General features: G+C 36.5%; 1 protein-coding gene across 1 annotated transcript in view; it reads left to right on the forward strand.

Moving 5' to 3' along the window:
• The window catches only part of TMPRSS15 (transmembrane serine protease 15), a 143,427-nt gene that overhangs the window by 57,908 nt on the left and 69,452 nt on the right, over positions 1–16,067 (forward strand). The window contains exons 12-14 of the mRNA XM_049858502.1: positions 4,509–4,614; positions 7,046–7,196; positions 10,167–10,302. Of these exons, the coding sequence (XP_049714459.1) occupies positions 4,509–4,614; positions 7,046–7,196; positions 10,167–10,302 (393 nt within the window). The remainder of the gene's footprint in view (positions 1–4,508; positions 4,615–7,045; positions 7,197–10,166; positions 10,303–16,067) is intronic.

Consider the following 16,067-nt stretch of genomic DNA (forward strand, 5'->3'; position numbering starts at 1 on the left):
AGGAATTTTTTTTGTTCTTTGCCTTCACTTTAAATGACAGGGAAGGCTAAATGAAACAGATAAACTTTGAATTAACGTTGCTTTAGAGAAGAACATCTAAGCCCCTTAACTTTTTGAGTCCTTCTGAAGAAGCCTTTCCCGGTGGAGCTCCTAAATCTCCGTACTGTTAATGCTCAGATGTGCCTCGTAGAAGAAAGAGAATTGGTGGAGAATAGAGTATTGATTCAGGGCAGTATCTTGGGGTGCTCAAAAGCGGCCCATTTGTTCAGAATACTCAGGGAAAACGAAGTGAGTAACATGTGAACACTTCCGAAATACAGGGGTTACAGAAGAGCTAGACAACCCAAAGAAGGGGATTCTCTGTTTGTCTTCCCCAATGAAATCCTACTCGTTTCTAGTGCAGGGTGTTTCTATGCTGCTTGGAGAGGCAGCATAGTGTAGGGGTGAAAAGTGTTAAATACAGACCCTGGTGTATTACCAGCATTTGAATCTCAGCTCTGCCATTTAGGTAAATTATCTGTCTTCTCTCTGTGCCTTATTTCCCTCATCTGGGATGTGGGGTGGATGATAATAAAGCCTGATTCATAGATATGTTATGAACATTAAATATATTTTTATGGCCCCCCAAAAAAAAAACTTGGAACAATATCTGTCACATACACCCATTGCAGTTGCTGTCCAGTTGATTCCGACTCATAGCAACCTTATAGGACAGTGTAGAACTGCCCCAGAGGGTTTCTAAGGAGTGGCTGGTGGATTCAAACTGCTAACCTTTTGGTTAGCAGCCAGACTCTTAACCGTTGTGCCACTGGGGCTCTGGCACATACATAATGCTATATAAACGTTAGTTATTATAACTATTTTCTTTTCATGCTATAAAACTATTCAACAGATACAAATTGTATCTGGTACTATTCTAAGTAGTACGCTGGGGAGGAAAGTAGTTATATTGCTCAATTTTCGAAAGTATATTAAGTATTTTAGATATCTGCATTCCTTTAGCTTACAAACCTTTTCTAAAATAAGTATAGCTTTGGTGTTTCCAAAGTAATATCTTCTTTATTTCCTTATGCTTTGTTTTCTTATCTTGCCTGCAATGTTGAATTTTAGAAAATAATACATTCTAATATTGCTGGAATCTGCCTGAATTTGGCCCATTCTCCAGTTGAAAACCTTCAATAATATTTATCTCTTGGGCTCAGTTAATTTTACACACAACTCACACAACCCCAAAAGGAGTTTATATTATCCCTTTTTCTTCTTGAGGAGAATCTCTAAGTTTCCAGAAAGTTCAATCTTTTCCAGGTTCTGTGGCTCTATATCACCAACAGCATATACCCAGGCCTATTTTTCTTGAATTGGGGGGTTAAGTAGGGGAGGTTAGGTTTGATTCATAGTGAAATAAGCAGAAATAAGAGATAAAAGTTGTAAAAAAAAAAAAAAAAACTTGTGACTTAATAAAGGATTTTACTGTGTGCTTAAACTAACAAAATGTATGCAATTTTCTAGGTTTTAAGCTGACTGAGGTTAATTCCAAGAGCTCTCAAAGATATTTCAAGAAAATAGAAGGATTTAGAAAGAAATGCTTATTTGAGCATATAAATTATCGTATGGTTATGGAAAACATCTATTTGGTCATATTGTTGTACAGTGTTTTAATTAACTTAAAAATGGAAAAGCAAGCCAAATCAACGTAATAAGAATATATTGAACAACACTCAAGTAGTCCATTTAGGGAATTCAAAATTGAACGAAATGTCTTTCTTCTTCCCAAAGTTCTAGCAAATTTTTAAAAATTGCATATGAATGTAAAGAAAATACATAACAGAATATACTAATTGACGTGAGACAAGTATAAAGTACAACTGAGAATGAGAAAGAAGTGATCAACTGAAATTGGGAGGGCTAAGAGAGGCTTTCTGGAGGAGATGGCAATTTGATTTAAATGACCACAAAAATTCGTATGATTTTGACAAGTACAAATGGAAGGGGAATAGAAAGCCAGGAAAACATTAAATAAATAAATAAAAAGAAGTAAGCTCTACAATTTCTGGGTATTTGGAGAATTTAAAAACAATCTAATTTTGTAGATGTACTATGTGTAAATAGATAAGATACAAGAATCATGGCTAGAAAATGACATTGAGGCCATGCTACAGAAGACCTCAAACATCAGAATGAATTTGTACTAAGATCAGTAGGAAATGAGACAATAAAAGATCTTGAACAAGGGACTAATTAGATAAGATTTAAAAAGAAAAACAAACAAATCCAATTGCCATTGAATCAGTTCTGACTCATGACGATGAAAGTGTTATAGAGTAGAACTGCTCTATGGGGTTTTCTTGGCTGTAATCTTAGCAGAAGCAGATTTCCGGACTCTGTGCATTTGAACCACCAATTTTTAGGTTAGTAATCTTGGACAGTGAAATGTTTGCACCACCTAGGGACCTGTTAGATAACATAAGGAAATCTTATCAAGCAATGGTGTAGGTGATAAAAGTCTCATGAAGGGCTAGAGAACTAGAAGCGAGACACACATAGAAAGTGCGAATGGTCGTCTGACTTAAGTCATAGCCCAAATGTTGCAATATTCCTACTTCTGCACCTGTGAAATACTCCAACAGAAATCTTTTGTTTGCCCCAAGTTTTCATAAAACTGAGAAGATGAAGTGGAACCACCTGGATGTATTAATACCACTAATTGAGAGCTAATCAAATGGAGGGGTAAACTGAAATTGTGTCACGCTAAAAAATCTTTGAAGGCCAAAAAGGTGGATAATCTTGAGAAGACTTAACTGACTTTAAGTAACTGTCTATATATATTTAAAAAAAAAAAAAAAGTTGTCGTTGAGTGGATTCTGACTCTTAGTGACCATATAGGACAGAGTAGAACTGCCCCATTGAGTTTCCAAGGAGAGGCTGGTGGATTTGAACTGCTGACCTTTTGGTTGGAAGCAGAACAGTTAACCACTGCACCACCAGGTATAGCCAAACATAAATAGGAACACAACTTGTGTTTATGTTAATATAATTGCAGCTAACCAGACAAATTTCTAAATAACTTAACCACTTCAGTACTTACCTGTAGCATTCAGTAGTACTTTACTTATTTCCTCTCTAACAAAGCCCTAAACAATTGAAATGAAGGTCAACTCAAAAGGGACTTGAAGTTAGTCATTTAGGGAGTGAATTCTGAACAGATTCTGAACATTTCCTCTGTTTCTGTACTACTCTGTTCCATTGGGTTGCATAATTGAGCACTGACTATATAACTAAAATAGATACTCATGAAATATCACAGTATTACATTAAACATAAGTAATGTGTTAATAATGTGAAATGTTAAACATACATTCTTTTGTATTTTTACAATTTGCAGTCTAAATCTAATGAAAGTGTATGAATTACATTTGGTAAGACATTTGACCATGATTCCCATCTTGATAAAATGCTTATTTATTCTGAATAATTTTTGTCTCACTGATCTAAGTGTACATTAATATAGCTGTAGGTCGTTCTGATGGGGTTTCTTTTCTCTAGTTCTTGTTCTTCTTCAGTGTTCTATAAGTGAATGAGTTTGAATTTTATTTGCAGTATTACCTATAAAAATTCCACTAAAGTGCAAAATATCATAAAAATTTATATTCCAATCAAATTGGATCTACCCAATATTTCATTTGTATATGAAAATATATCATGGTTTCTTACCATGCTTCCTACTTCCTATTATATGAGCTGCAAACTAGGAATAAAAAAAAAGAAATTCCCTAAAAATGTTCAAGATCATTCTCACCCCAACAACTCTTCCCACACTTCAAATGCCTCAAATCATTGATCAGAATAACGAATTCCAAGCTAGAAAGCACTTTATACAGAGGCTTGAACTACTTAGAAAGGTTTTATGTAGATTAGCATGCTTTCTGTTCCTCCGCCATCTGATTAGTTATCATTTAAAGGAACACAAAATATGAAACCATTGTAAAATCAGGTAGCTTCAGAGAGAAGTGCAGTGTAGTCAGTGGAATATAAAACTGTAGGTCTTTGAAACTCTTAACTGCACCTTCAAATTTGCATTTAAATACAGTGTATATCATTAGTTATTCTACCAGCATGCCTAAATATCCTTATATATGAAGAAGTGAATTAATTAAAATATCTAGTAAATTGGAATTCAAGTGGTACTGGACATGATAATATAATGAAACAATCATGTAGACTCATAATAAGTCAGAGTCAGAAATATCGTTAGCGGCACTCTAGGTCAAGGTCCTGATTTTATAAATTGGGAGCTTCAATGTTGTGAAGTGATTTTCCTAAATAACAATTCATATGGCAGATCTGCTGCCTTCTGGGCTTCAGTCTAGTGTCCTTCCACGATTCCTAAATATATCTCCTTATATATTCACCTCGAAGTCTTCTTTTCTGATTATGAAAGGTATATCTCACATGATAAAAATGTTAATATTTAAGCTAAGTACACTTTTTTGTTGTTGCTGTTTTTACAGGATTTTACATTTCTACCCCAACTGGACCAGGAGGGAGACAGGAAAGAGTGCGACTTTTAAGCCTTCCTCTAGTCCTCACTGGGGAACCAGCCTGCCTTAGTTTCTGGTATGTTGTGGGCACACGTTAAACACTTACTGAAAGAGTAGCATTGCCTTTTTCAAGTTGCCAGGCTCAGATTACACAAAGGTATTGTTCAACATTTTAATGCCTATGCCATAACTGTTCCAAGTGATAAAGTAGCAAAATGTTGGTAGCCTCCTTCCCCTTCACCAGCAACCCCCATCCCCAAGGGAAAAAAGGGTATTTCAAAGACAGCAAAGGATTTAGAAGAGTCCTTGCATGGTACAAAAGGTTAACACAATTGACTGCTGACCAAATATTGGAGGTTTGAGCCTACCCAGAGGTACCTTGGAAGAAAGACCTGGCGATCTACTTCCGAAAAATCAGCCGCCACTGAAAACCCCATGGAGCACAGTTCTATTGACACACATGGAGTCGCTATGAGCCACAATCAACTCCATGACAACTGGTAAAGGATACAGAAAAACCCAACTATCAAAAGTAGGACTCAGGTCATCTAGAGCTTTTTCCTTTGAGTAAGAGCAAACAGACTCTGGGAGAGGCAGGGAAGAATGAATAGAATGTCTGAGTGACTGCTGTGGAATCTGAAAACTAAGTAGGTTTAAAAAGATAAACAAAGGAAAAGAAACAAAAGGAAAGAGGTGATTCTAAGGCAAATATAATGATAAAATTATTTGATTTTTTGTCTGTCCTGATTTTTTTTTGGTAGGATTTCAGAATCATTGATCACTAATAAGTAGTAAAACATGAAATTAAACCTATTGCACAAAGCACTGACATACTACGATAAACTATTTTCTCTCAACTTAAAGATGGCCTTTTTTTTCTTATTATTACTTTGTATGTTTTCCAATAATTTGACCAGAAGTTAGGGTCTCTATGAGTCGCAATCGACTTGATGGCAACAGTTTTGGTTTTTTGGTTTAATAAGATTCACCTTCATTTTTTTCTGAAGGCTAAAGGGAAAAAGGGGCCCTGGTGGCACAGTGCTTAAGCATTTGGGTGCTAACAAAAGGGCTGGCAGTTTGAACCCACTAGCTGCTCCTTGGAAACCCTGTAGGGCAGTTCTACTCTGTCCTATAAGATCACCATGAGTTGGAATTGACTCCACGGCAGAGTTTGGCTTGGTTTTTGGTGAAAGGGAAAAAAAAAACAGAGTAGATGCATTTCAAGAAAGATATAATCATTTTGTCTACTGAAATGAATGTCTAGTGCAAAGATATTGGATTTTCACAAATAATTCTATGATAATATTATTGAATGATTGATTCTTTAACTTTTAAGGGACCAAATTAAAATTAGACCAAAGAAATTACCAGAAAATCCCTGTTTACAGGATTTTCCTTTCTTGTGTTCCAGAAAATGTATACTCCCCAACTTTCTACCTGTGAAAACTTAAATGAGGTAAAATATAAAGAAAAATATGGTTTGGCATATCCTACTATTAATCTAACACGTTAGAATCATTTCTGAGAAGGGCTAGGAAAAAAATTAAAATAATTATGCACTAATTCGTAAAAATGATCTCTGCTAGAACATCCTTTTCTTTACCTATTGACCCTTTTATCATATATACCCTTCTTTGAGGCATTTGGTTAGGTAATAAAAAATACAGTCATATCATAAGTTTATCCACAAAGTGTTGCAGATGAATGTGCAATGAGCTTACACCACGCTGTAACTGGGCAGGTGCAGTTAAGGGAGAAGTGGAATCTCAGATGATTCCCTCCTTGGGAGCCTCCTCTAGAGTGTTCATCATGTATAGGACTTGCACTTACATTCTGTGGAATGATAGAATCATACCATCTTGCATTTGGTAAACCATTCGCAAGCTTGCAATGGCTTTAATTTAGCTGGTAAACATTTTCTGGATATTAGAGTACTCTCTCAGAAGTTCCTTTTTTTTTTTCTTTCAAACCTTTAAAACTTTTATCTTTAACATGCTTGATTTCATAAAGCAAATTAATACCATCTATGGAAATCCTTGGAAACCGTTAATGGCATAGTGGTTAAGTGCTAGGGCTGCAAACCAAGAGGTCGGCAGTTCGAATCTGCCACGCGCCCCTAGGAAACTCTGTGGGGCAGTTCTACTCGGTCCTATAGGGTCCCTATGAGTCAGAATCACTCGATGACAGTGGGATGGAAATCCTGGTGGCACAGTGGTTAAGGGCTACGGCTGCTAACCAAGAAGTCGGCAGTTCGAATCCACCAGGCGTGCTCCTTAGAAACTCTATGGGGCAGTTCTACTCTGTCCTATAGGGTCGCTATATGTCGGAACAGACTGGATGGCAACGAGCTTGGCTTTCGGTTTATTTTTCCCTCCGAACGACTTCTACCCATTCAAAATTAGGCAGATTTCAATTGGCATTTTTATTTTATTTTATTTTGTTCTTTAAGCTGCTCTTATTCTAAGTAGGAATCCAATCATTTTTTTATATACTTGTTTCCAAACCAGGTATTATATGTATGGTGAAAAGGTCTATAAATTAACCATTAATATCAGCACTGACCAAAACATGGAGAAGACAATTTTCCAAAAAGAAGGAAATTATGGAGAAAATTGGAATTATGGACAAGTTACATTAAATGAAACAGTGGAATTTAAGGTTGGCAAAATACTTTGATTTATAATCACATGTTTGTAGTCTGTTAGGGATGGTAATGGTTTATTTTCTGAAGATAGATAAGCCACTTTCTCTGCTTTCCTAATCTACCTCCTTTTTTCCTTGAGTACCTTTATTTTCATTTATTCATTGACTTATAAAAAAAACCTTATAAGGAACAATTTACTACATGACAAGTACTGCTTATACTGGGCCATAGAAATTCGTAGAAATTTTGTAGGATATTTAAGCTTTCTCCAGCACTTTCTACCACAGGTCAACCATGTCTTCCCATATCCCCGGCCTGCCTAGAGCTTCCAACATTTCACAAACACCACTCAGGTATGCCCTGCGCTTTTCTAAGGAATTGCCCTTCCCTACTAGCAGTCAGAAATTGATCAAACATGAAATCAAAATGCATTGATAATTACTGGTGATTGGAAGGTGAAAATTGGAAACAAAGAAGGAACAGTACTTGGAAAATACGGCTTTGGTGATAGGAACAATGGCAGAGATCACATGATAAAATTCTGCAAGACCAATGACTGATTTCATTACTTTTTTTCAACAACACAAACAGTAATTATGCTGTGGACCTCACCTGATGGTTTCCATGGAAACTAAACGGACTTCATCTGTGGAAGGAAATGATAGAAAACTCAATTTCAATCAGGACAAGGCCAGGGGACAACTGCAGAACAGACCATTAATTGCTCATAGACAAGTTCAACGAGGCTGAAGGAAATCAAAGAAAGTCCATGAGAGCCAAAGTATGACCTTGAATACATCCTGCCTAAATTTGGAAACCATTTCAAGAATAGATTTGATGCACTGGACACTAATGACCAAAGACCAGAAGAATTGTGGGATGACATCAAGGATAGCATACATGAAAAAAGTCTCACTTACTTTGGATGTGTCATCAGGAAGGACCAATGGAGAAGGACATCATGCTTGGTAAAGTAGAGGGTCAGTGAAAAAGAGCGAGACCCTCAATGAGATCGACATGGATTGACACAGTGGCTGCAACAATGGGTGCAAACATAGCAACAATTATGGGGATGGCATAGTACTGAGAAATGTTTTCTTCTGTTATATGTAAGGTCACTATGAGTCGTAGCTTACTCTGCCACACTTGACAACAATTAGCCCTTCCATGTCCATCAGTAGTATTCCTCCACCCTGCTCTGACTCAATCTCCATATATTTCCTTTAGAAACAAATTCTATGAGCTGTATCAGTGGGAAGTCTCTAATCATTTATTTCACATTAAGGTGAATTAATTTTTCAAATAAGAGCTTAACATGTTCCCTTCCTAGGAGTATTTGCAATTAAAATATAGGATAATAGTTTTACCAAATTAACAGTGTCCTAATTGGGTCATTTCAGAGGAGGAAGTCTCACTTTCGGAGATTCCATATTTGGACAGACATTGTCCTCTGCAAAGCTTTCAGTTCTCCCGCATGACTTGGTTGAAGGCAGGCAGTAGTCAATAGCCCTCAACTGTATTCCTCCCGTCTTTCTTTCTTCCTTCCTTTTCTCTTCTTCTCTTTTTTCTTTCTGATGCCACTTTCTTTTCTGTGAAATTTTATTCTCTTTCTTTATTTTCTGACCATTGAAAGAGGTAAGCAAGGGAAAATGGAACATAAGGGAGCAAAGAGTTGACAGAAAGGGCAAATTAAGTATTGCAGTGACCAAATCTAGTTCAACTCACTGGGCATTTTTTAAAGCAATATAACCAAATCCAATTTTTCTAAGTTAGCTGATCAGGCAGAATGTGAGTGTTGAGTTCTCTAAACATTTGCATCTTGGTTTTGCCATTTTGTTGTGAATTCTTGAACAAGTCTGTGTAATCCCTTTGAAATTTAGCTTGCTTGTACATGAAAGAGAGAAAAAAATACTTATCATCGTGTCTGTCATTAAGTGGGTGAATGGATGCCCAGATGAGTTAAAGAAAAAGCCCTGGTGACTTAGTGGTTAAGAGCTATCTCAGCTAACCAAAAGGTTGGCAGTTCAAATTCATCAGCCAGTCCTTGGAAACCATATGCGGTAGTTCTATCCTGTCCTGTTGGGTCGCTATGAGTCAGAATTGACTTGATGGCAATGGGTTTGGTTTGGTTTTGTACATGAAAGGGAGAAAATAGTCCTTATTTATAATTGTGCCTGGCATTAAGTGGGTGAATGGATGAACAAATGAGTTAATGCATGACTGTACAATAGTGTTGAAAAGATTACATGAAATAATATATACAAAGTGCCTAGCACATAGCAGGTATTCAGTTTATGTCTTGTTTCTCCTAGACAGGAGAGGATCCAGGGACATGTCCTGCTAAAAATGCTCATTTTGCCTGAGACCCTAATATGCTCCACCTGACCTGACTGTTTCTCAAGTCTGGGTCTATGTCCTCTGGAAAACACTGTCACACAGTCTCCCACAGCAGCATCCCACATGAACTATGGCCAGCACCAGCTGGCCCTAAGTGATTACATTATATTCATAACTTTCTCTTCTCTTCTTCTTCTCCAATTTAAGTTAATGCATCCTTTCTTTAGGGCTTGTATGCTCTAAGAAGGCAGACAGCTACCTGAATTTCTAATATTGTTGGGCGAAAAATCTGGGAGAAAGTTGTTCTCCCCTGTTGGATGATATGCGTGGATGACAGAGTACAATGGAATATGACAATATCACACCAGTGAGAATGAGAAAAAGAGCAAGAGAGACCCTGACAATGTTGCTTAATTCAAATGCAGGGTACTAGTGAAAATTTAGACCCACAGGGACACATAATAAAGGACCTGTCTTTAGTAGGAGGACCTTACAGAAGCATGAGCCATCAATATTTTACTATGTAGTAACTGGTCATCCTACATTTGGAAACACCCAGTATTGACACTCTGAAGGATATTGGGCAAGAAGAAGAATCTGCTAGAAGAATAGAATGGAATCATTTCATATGTCTCTCTGATTTACAGGTTGCTTTTGATGGTTTTAAAAACGGTCTCCTTAGTGATATTGCATTGGATGATATTAGTCTAACAAATGGAATTTGCAATATGAGTCTCTATCCAGAACCAACTTTGGTCCCAACTGCTCCGCCAGAACTTCCAAGTAAGTATCCTTAAGGTACACTTTCCTTTATTAAGTCATTAATATTTTCAGGTAGATTTTCCTCTGGCTTTTTTTTGTTGTTTGTTAGAAAACAACAGAGTTTTTTTTCCCCCCCTAAAAAGCAAAGACTTTAAAATATAAGTAAATAGAAACCAGTCAAAAATTATGTGTTATAAATGGACCAACAATGAAAACTACTTAGGACTTTGTTATGCTTTATATTTATGACAATTTTCTTATCCTTTCCCTTTTGAAAGTAATGAAGATGGTGGTTTCCACTATGTTTTCACTAGAGTACAAATTAGTGCTGTATTGGCCATATGGTATTGCCTGTAGTCTCTGGGGAAGAAGAATTTTGGTTTCCATAGTGTTCCTAAGGAGAGTTTTAACATCTCAAGAGAAGTTTGTTGAAGCCTGAAACTCCCCTTGTATATTTTCAGGATAATTAATTAATGATAATTGAGCCTGGACTTTAACCATACACACCTAGATCACACAAGACTTTTGTCTTGAAATGTAGCCTCTCTAAGGATGTGCAATACCCTCCCTTCACAAAGCCACTAATGTGAAGCAGCTGAGCAGTGGCTCAGATTTCTGGTGTACTGTGGGCTCTTTTCACTTGAAAGAACAAAATGGAACCTGTGTCTACCTTGGCACTTAAGTCAAATTGGAAATACGACATTTTTGAGGCAAAAAGGACCTTATCATTTACCTAATCCGTGTCAGTGGAGACAAGTACTACTCCATACAGCTCTCCAGACTATGGAATTTGAAAGACAAAAAAAGAATATGATAATAAACAATCTCAAACGGATATTCTTCCTCTGTTGTTGTGTGCTGTTATTAGGCGCTGTTGAGTCGATTTGAACTCATGGTGACCGTATGTGTTACACAGTAGAACTGCTGCATAGGATTTTCTTGGCTGAAATCTTTACTGAATCAGATCACCATGCCTTTCTTCCACGGTGCCGCTGGGTGGGTTCGAACCATGTCTTACGCTGGGTTCTCTAGAGAAGCAAAACCAGTAAAGCATATAAATATACGTAGAAAGAGATTTATATCAAAGAAATGGGCTGGAACATCCCAAGTCCATGGATGAGGATAGAGGCTCCTCCCGATTCACATAGCTGCAGGAGCTGGCAAACCCAAGATTGGCAGGCTGGAGAGCAGGGCTCCATTCACAGGCTGTGAAGATCAACAAATTCCAAGAGAGACAGATAAGCTGATAGCCCAAGTCCCAAGAACCGGAGGTCAAATGAACAGGAGGCTGCTGCAGGATCCAGAGTGAGCAAAAATCCAGAACATCTGCTTATATTTGGATGCAGTCCATACCTCCAAGGAAAAGTCCTTTCAACTGATTGGCTATGGGAATGATCACATGTAAACACTGACAACCATGACCCAGCCAAGTTTACACACAATTACAAGCCACCAAGCTTTAGACTAGTTGTTGTTAGTAGCTGTTGAGTTGATTCCAACTCATGGAGACACCATCTGTGCAGAGTAGAATGGCTCCATAGTATTTTCAAGACTGACCTTTCAGAAGCAGATCTCCAGACTTTGCTTCCAACGTGCCTTGAGTAAGTTTGAACTGCCAATCTTTCAGTTAATAGTTGAGTGCTTAATCATTGCCACCACCCAGGAACCCACTCTCCCTATACTGGAATGTTTTCCACTGAATTACGGTTTTGTCTTTGGATTGTGGGTTTGGAAGCTGATTGTGCTACAATTTTGCTTGTGTTGAACCTCATGGATATTTCTGTTCTGTCATGGACCTAAGCCTAGAAAAGCAGCACTTCCTCTGTTTCTCTGTTTCCCGTTTGCTTCTAAGCTCGCTTGAGAGGCTCCCCATGTTCCCATCAGCATAGCCTATCCAAATTTGGTTTTACTTCCCAAACTATGTTTTCCTGCTTCCAATCTTTAAAATTATTTTATCATACAAATGGCTTATTAAGTCATAGGCTTTAAAGATAAATGACTGATGCCTTCAGAATATTTAACAAGTGAGCTGCCTTGAAGACAAGGATAGTAATTATATTGCCATAGACTGGTCCCATGCAACCACATTGAACATTCATAAGCATTCCACCAAAAGGCTAGTTCACACTTGACATCGTGTTTATTATAGATGCTTTTATGGGTAATACATAAATTCTTCAATACTTCAAACCTTTATTCAAATTTTATAACTATCTGCTATGTACCAAGCTCTGCATAGTAAATGTGTGTTGTGGGGATTACCATCAATACATAAATATATATATATACAGAATGTATAAATAAATATTTAAAGCAATGTATAATTGTTTATCACTAAAATAATACATGAGAGAAATAAATGATAGAGAACTTCAGAGAAGTGTGACCTAGAGAAGGATTTAGGAAAGCATTAAGATAAAGAGATTGAATCACACTCATAAAATTGAAGCAAAAACAGGAAAGTACCATCCATTCTTATGTGATAATATTGGCCATAAAATTGTGTCGAAGAAGTAAGTTTCTTGACACCACGTTCTAGATCTAATTAATATTTGCTTTACCGCTGTCTGACTGGTTCCTAACACATAAAACCCATTGCTGTCAAGTCGATTCTGACTCATAGCAACCCTATAGAACAGAGTAGAACTGCCCCATAGGGTTTCCAAGGAGCGGCTGGTGGGTTCCAAATGCCAACCTTTTGGGTTAGCAGTCGAGCTCTTAACCACTGTGCCACCAGGGCTTCGAACACATAAAATAGGTACTAAATGAATATTAATAGATGAGAACCAAGCTTCTGTGTCTCTCAGCTGTATTTTGATTTGGGTGTCTTAAAAAATTTTTGTCAAACCCAATTTTGATACCAAAAATAAGGCTTGGAAATAATGAGGGTGGGAGGAATACCAACATGGACACAATAATGTGGGGTTTTGTGGCATTAGTTACAATTAATCACATCACTTCATTATGAGTAGATGCCCCACTCTACATGCCCATTACATAGAACATTTTTGTGCAAAAACAGCACATTTATAATTACTAAAATCACTACTGGGTAGACAAATAACTTCTATTGATACCAAGTAGTAACAATGTCTGATAGATTGATATCAAAATAATTTTAAATAAACAATAGCTTTTCTTCTGTAATTACTTTTTTTTAGTCAGTGTATTCTCCTATTCATGAATAAATGGTTAAGCAGAAAATTTTCAGGGTGGTAATGATATAATCTCATAGGCTTAATATTTTAAAAATAGCAAAATCTTATTGCCTAAAATAGAAAATTTGAGATGACTTTTGTATACAATATATGCATTAAAAAATTAAATATGGTTTTCCATGTTAAAACTATCTATGTGACACATGTAATCTTCATATTTATTTCAGTCAGAAAGGGAAAAAGATAATCTGATATCAAGAGATCTTTGTGTCCCTGCGTATTTTAACAATGTCATTGTTGTTGTTGTTGTTAGGTGCCATCGAGTCGGTTCCAACTCATAGCAACCCTATGTACAACAGAGCAAAACACTGCCTGGTCCTGTGTCATCCTCACAATCATTATTGTATTTGAACCCATTGTTGTAGCCACTATGTCAATTCATCTTATGGAAGGTCTTCCTCTTTTTCAGTAACATGATGTCCTTCTCCAGGGACTGATCTCTCCTAATAACATGTCCAAAGTACATGAGACAAAGTCCCACCATCCTCACTTCCAAGGAATAGTCAAGGTATCCCTCTTCCAAGACAGCCTTGTTTATTTTTCTGGCAGTCCATGGTATATTCAACTCCTTGCCAACACCATAACTCAAAGGCATCAAATCTTCTTCAGTCTTCCTTATTCATTGTCCAGCTTTTGCACAGATGTGAGGTGATTGAAAAATACCATGGCTTGGATCAAGCTCATCTTAGTCCTCAAAGTGACATCTCCTGATCACATGTCCAAAGTACATGAGACAAAGTCTTACTATCCTTGCCTCATTTTAACAATAGAAGAATTATAACGGTAGAATAACCCATCTGATTTTAAAATATGAACATTAGAATTTGCCCAGAGTATATTTGTTCCAGTTTTCAAATGGTTCATTTCAGGGTAATATTTAGCACAGCAGAAAATGTTAATTACCATCAAATGCATTCTAAACAATTTCATTCTAATGCCATTTGCAATTGGTTCAGTGAAATTCTTATTTGAGCAGAGCTTTTCTGGTTCCAGATCACTGATTTGTTTAAGCAGAGATAAAAGGAAACCATGGCTGACTGGCTAATAGCCTTTCTTTGGTTCTTTATAGAGCATTTAAATACAAAAATGATCTCAGAATAGTAACTGTATGGTAAAGTTAAGTTTCCTCCCTCACTCTGAGGGATTCATGTTGTGCCTAGCCTAGGGATATATAAGTTCGGTTTTTGTAACTGCGGACATTCTTCCATTTTGTGACTCCAGTCACTTGCTGCTGCGTCAGTTGTATGACATGTTGCCCTTTGACATTGGCATAAATTAATTAAAAGGTGAATTGTGTTGAGAAGAATGGAAGAAAATAAAAATTCCTTTATACAAATATTATGCTAATTTTCAAAACAATTTGTGTGATTCATGACAAGATATCTACTAATTAGAATAGGAAAATACAAAATGAAATCCCCATCACAATACACAAGCTTATTTCTGAGGCTGTTAAAATTAATTAACAAAAAAGGTCATGCTATAGTTTTAACTGTTTTAAAAGTCATTCTTGATTTCCATACAGTTCTGCTCCTTTTGACCATTAAAAATGCCATATCCCATTTCCAAATAGGAATTAAAAGCTACCTGGAAAATTATTGCAGATATGACATTATACTTAGATCTAAATATTCTAATCCAGATTCTTCATGTAGAAATGAATCAGTACCTACCTACCTACCTGCCTTGTAATCGATGACTGTATTCTAGCCGAGCTGCTTGTCCTCTATACTATTAATATGACTTAATGATCAAACCCAAACCAAACCCATTGCTGTTGAGTCGATTCTGACTTATAGCAATCCTATGGGACAGAGAAGAACTGCCCCATAGGATTTCCAAGGAACACCTAGTGGATTCCAACTGCTGACTTTTGGTTAACAGCTGAACTCTTTAGCCACTACACCAACAAGGTTTCAATGATCAAAGTCCTAATAAATTCAGTATTAACTGCACACATCTACTCCTATTTCAAAGTGTTTCTTCTCTATTTTCTTTAATCATTTTACCTTAAAAACTAATAGCCTATTTATTAGAGCTATCATTGGCTAGATTGCTATTAATTACAAATAAAATTTAGAACACATGGGATGAATAAATACAGCTTTATTGTTACAAAGTTAAACAAAAATATTTACATCATGGCTTGTCACTATAACCTGTTAATGGAGATGCAAATTTTGATAAACTGAACACAAAATATACATGGAAAATTTCATTTTAGATTACAACTTAAGCTTTCAAAATTTAATTATACTGAAGAATGTGATCTGTTACTATGAAAATAAAACAGTGATTGATTTTGAAAATTAGCTACCTTAAACATACTCATCATCAACGTGAGATGTTATTTCTCAAGTTACACCTATTATTTCCCTCACATAAGAGGCAAAAACCTGTTTTTACCATATCCTTAAATCTGAAGTCATAATAACCCATTATTACTGTTTTAACATAAGTATCTTTTAAAAAAATTTTTTATCTTTTATTTGAACCCTCTTAGTAAAAGCTGGGGTCTCCTCTTTTCCGTCCCATGGTAAATGCCTGAAAATGACCCGTATTTTATTA

This window comes from Elephas maximus, chromosome 18 (assembly GCF_024166365.1).
Source record: "Elephas maximus indicus isolate mEleMax1 chromosome 18, mEleMax1 primary haplotype, whole genome shotgun sequence".
NCBI lineage: Eukaryota > Metazoa > Chordata > Mammalia > Proboscidea > Elephantidae > Elephas > Elephas maximus.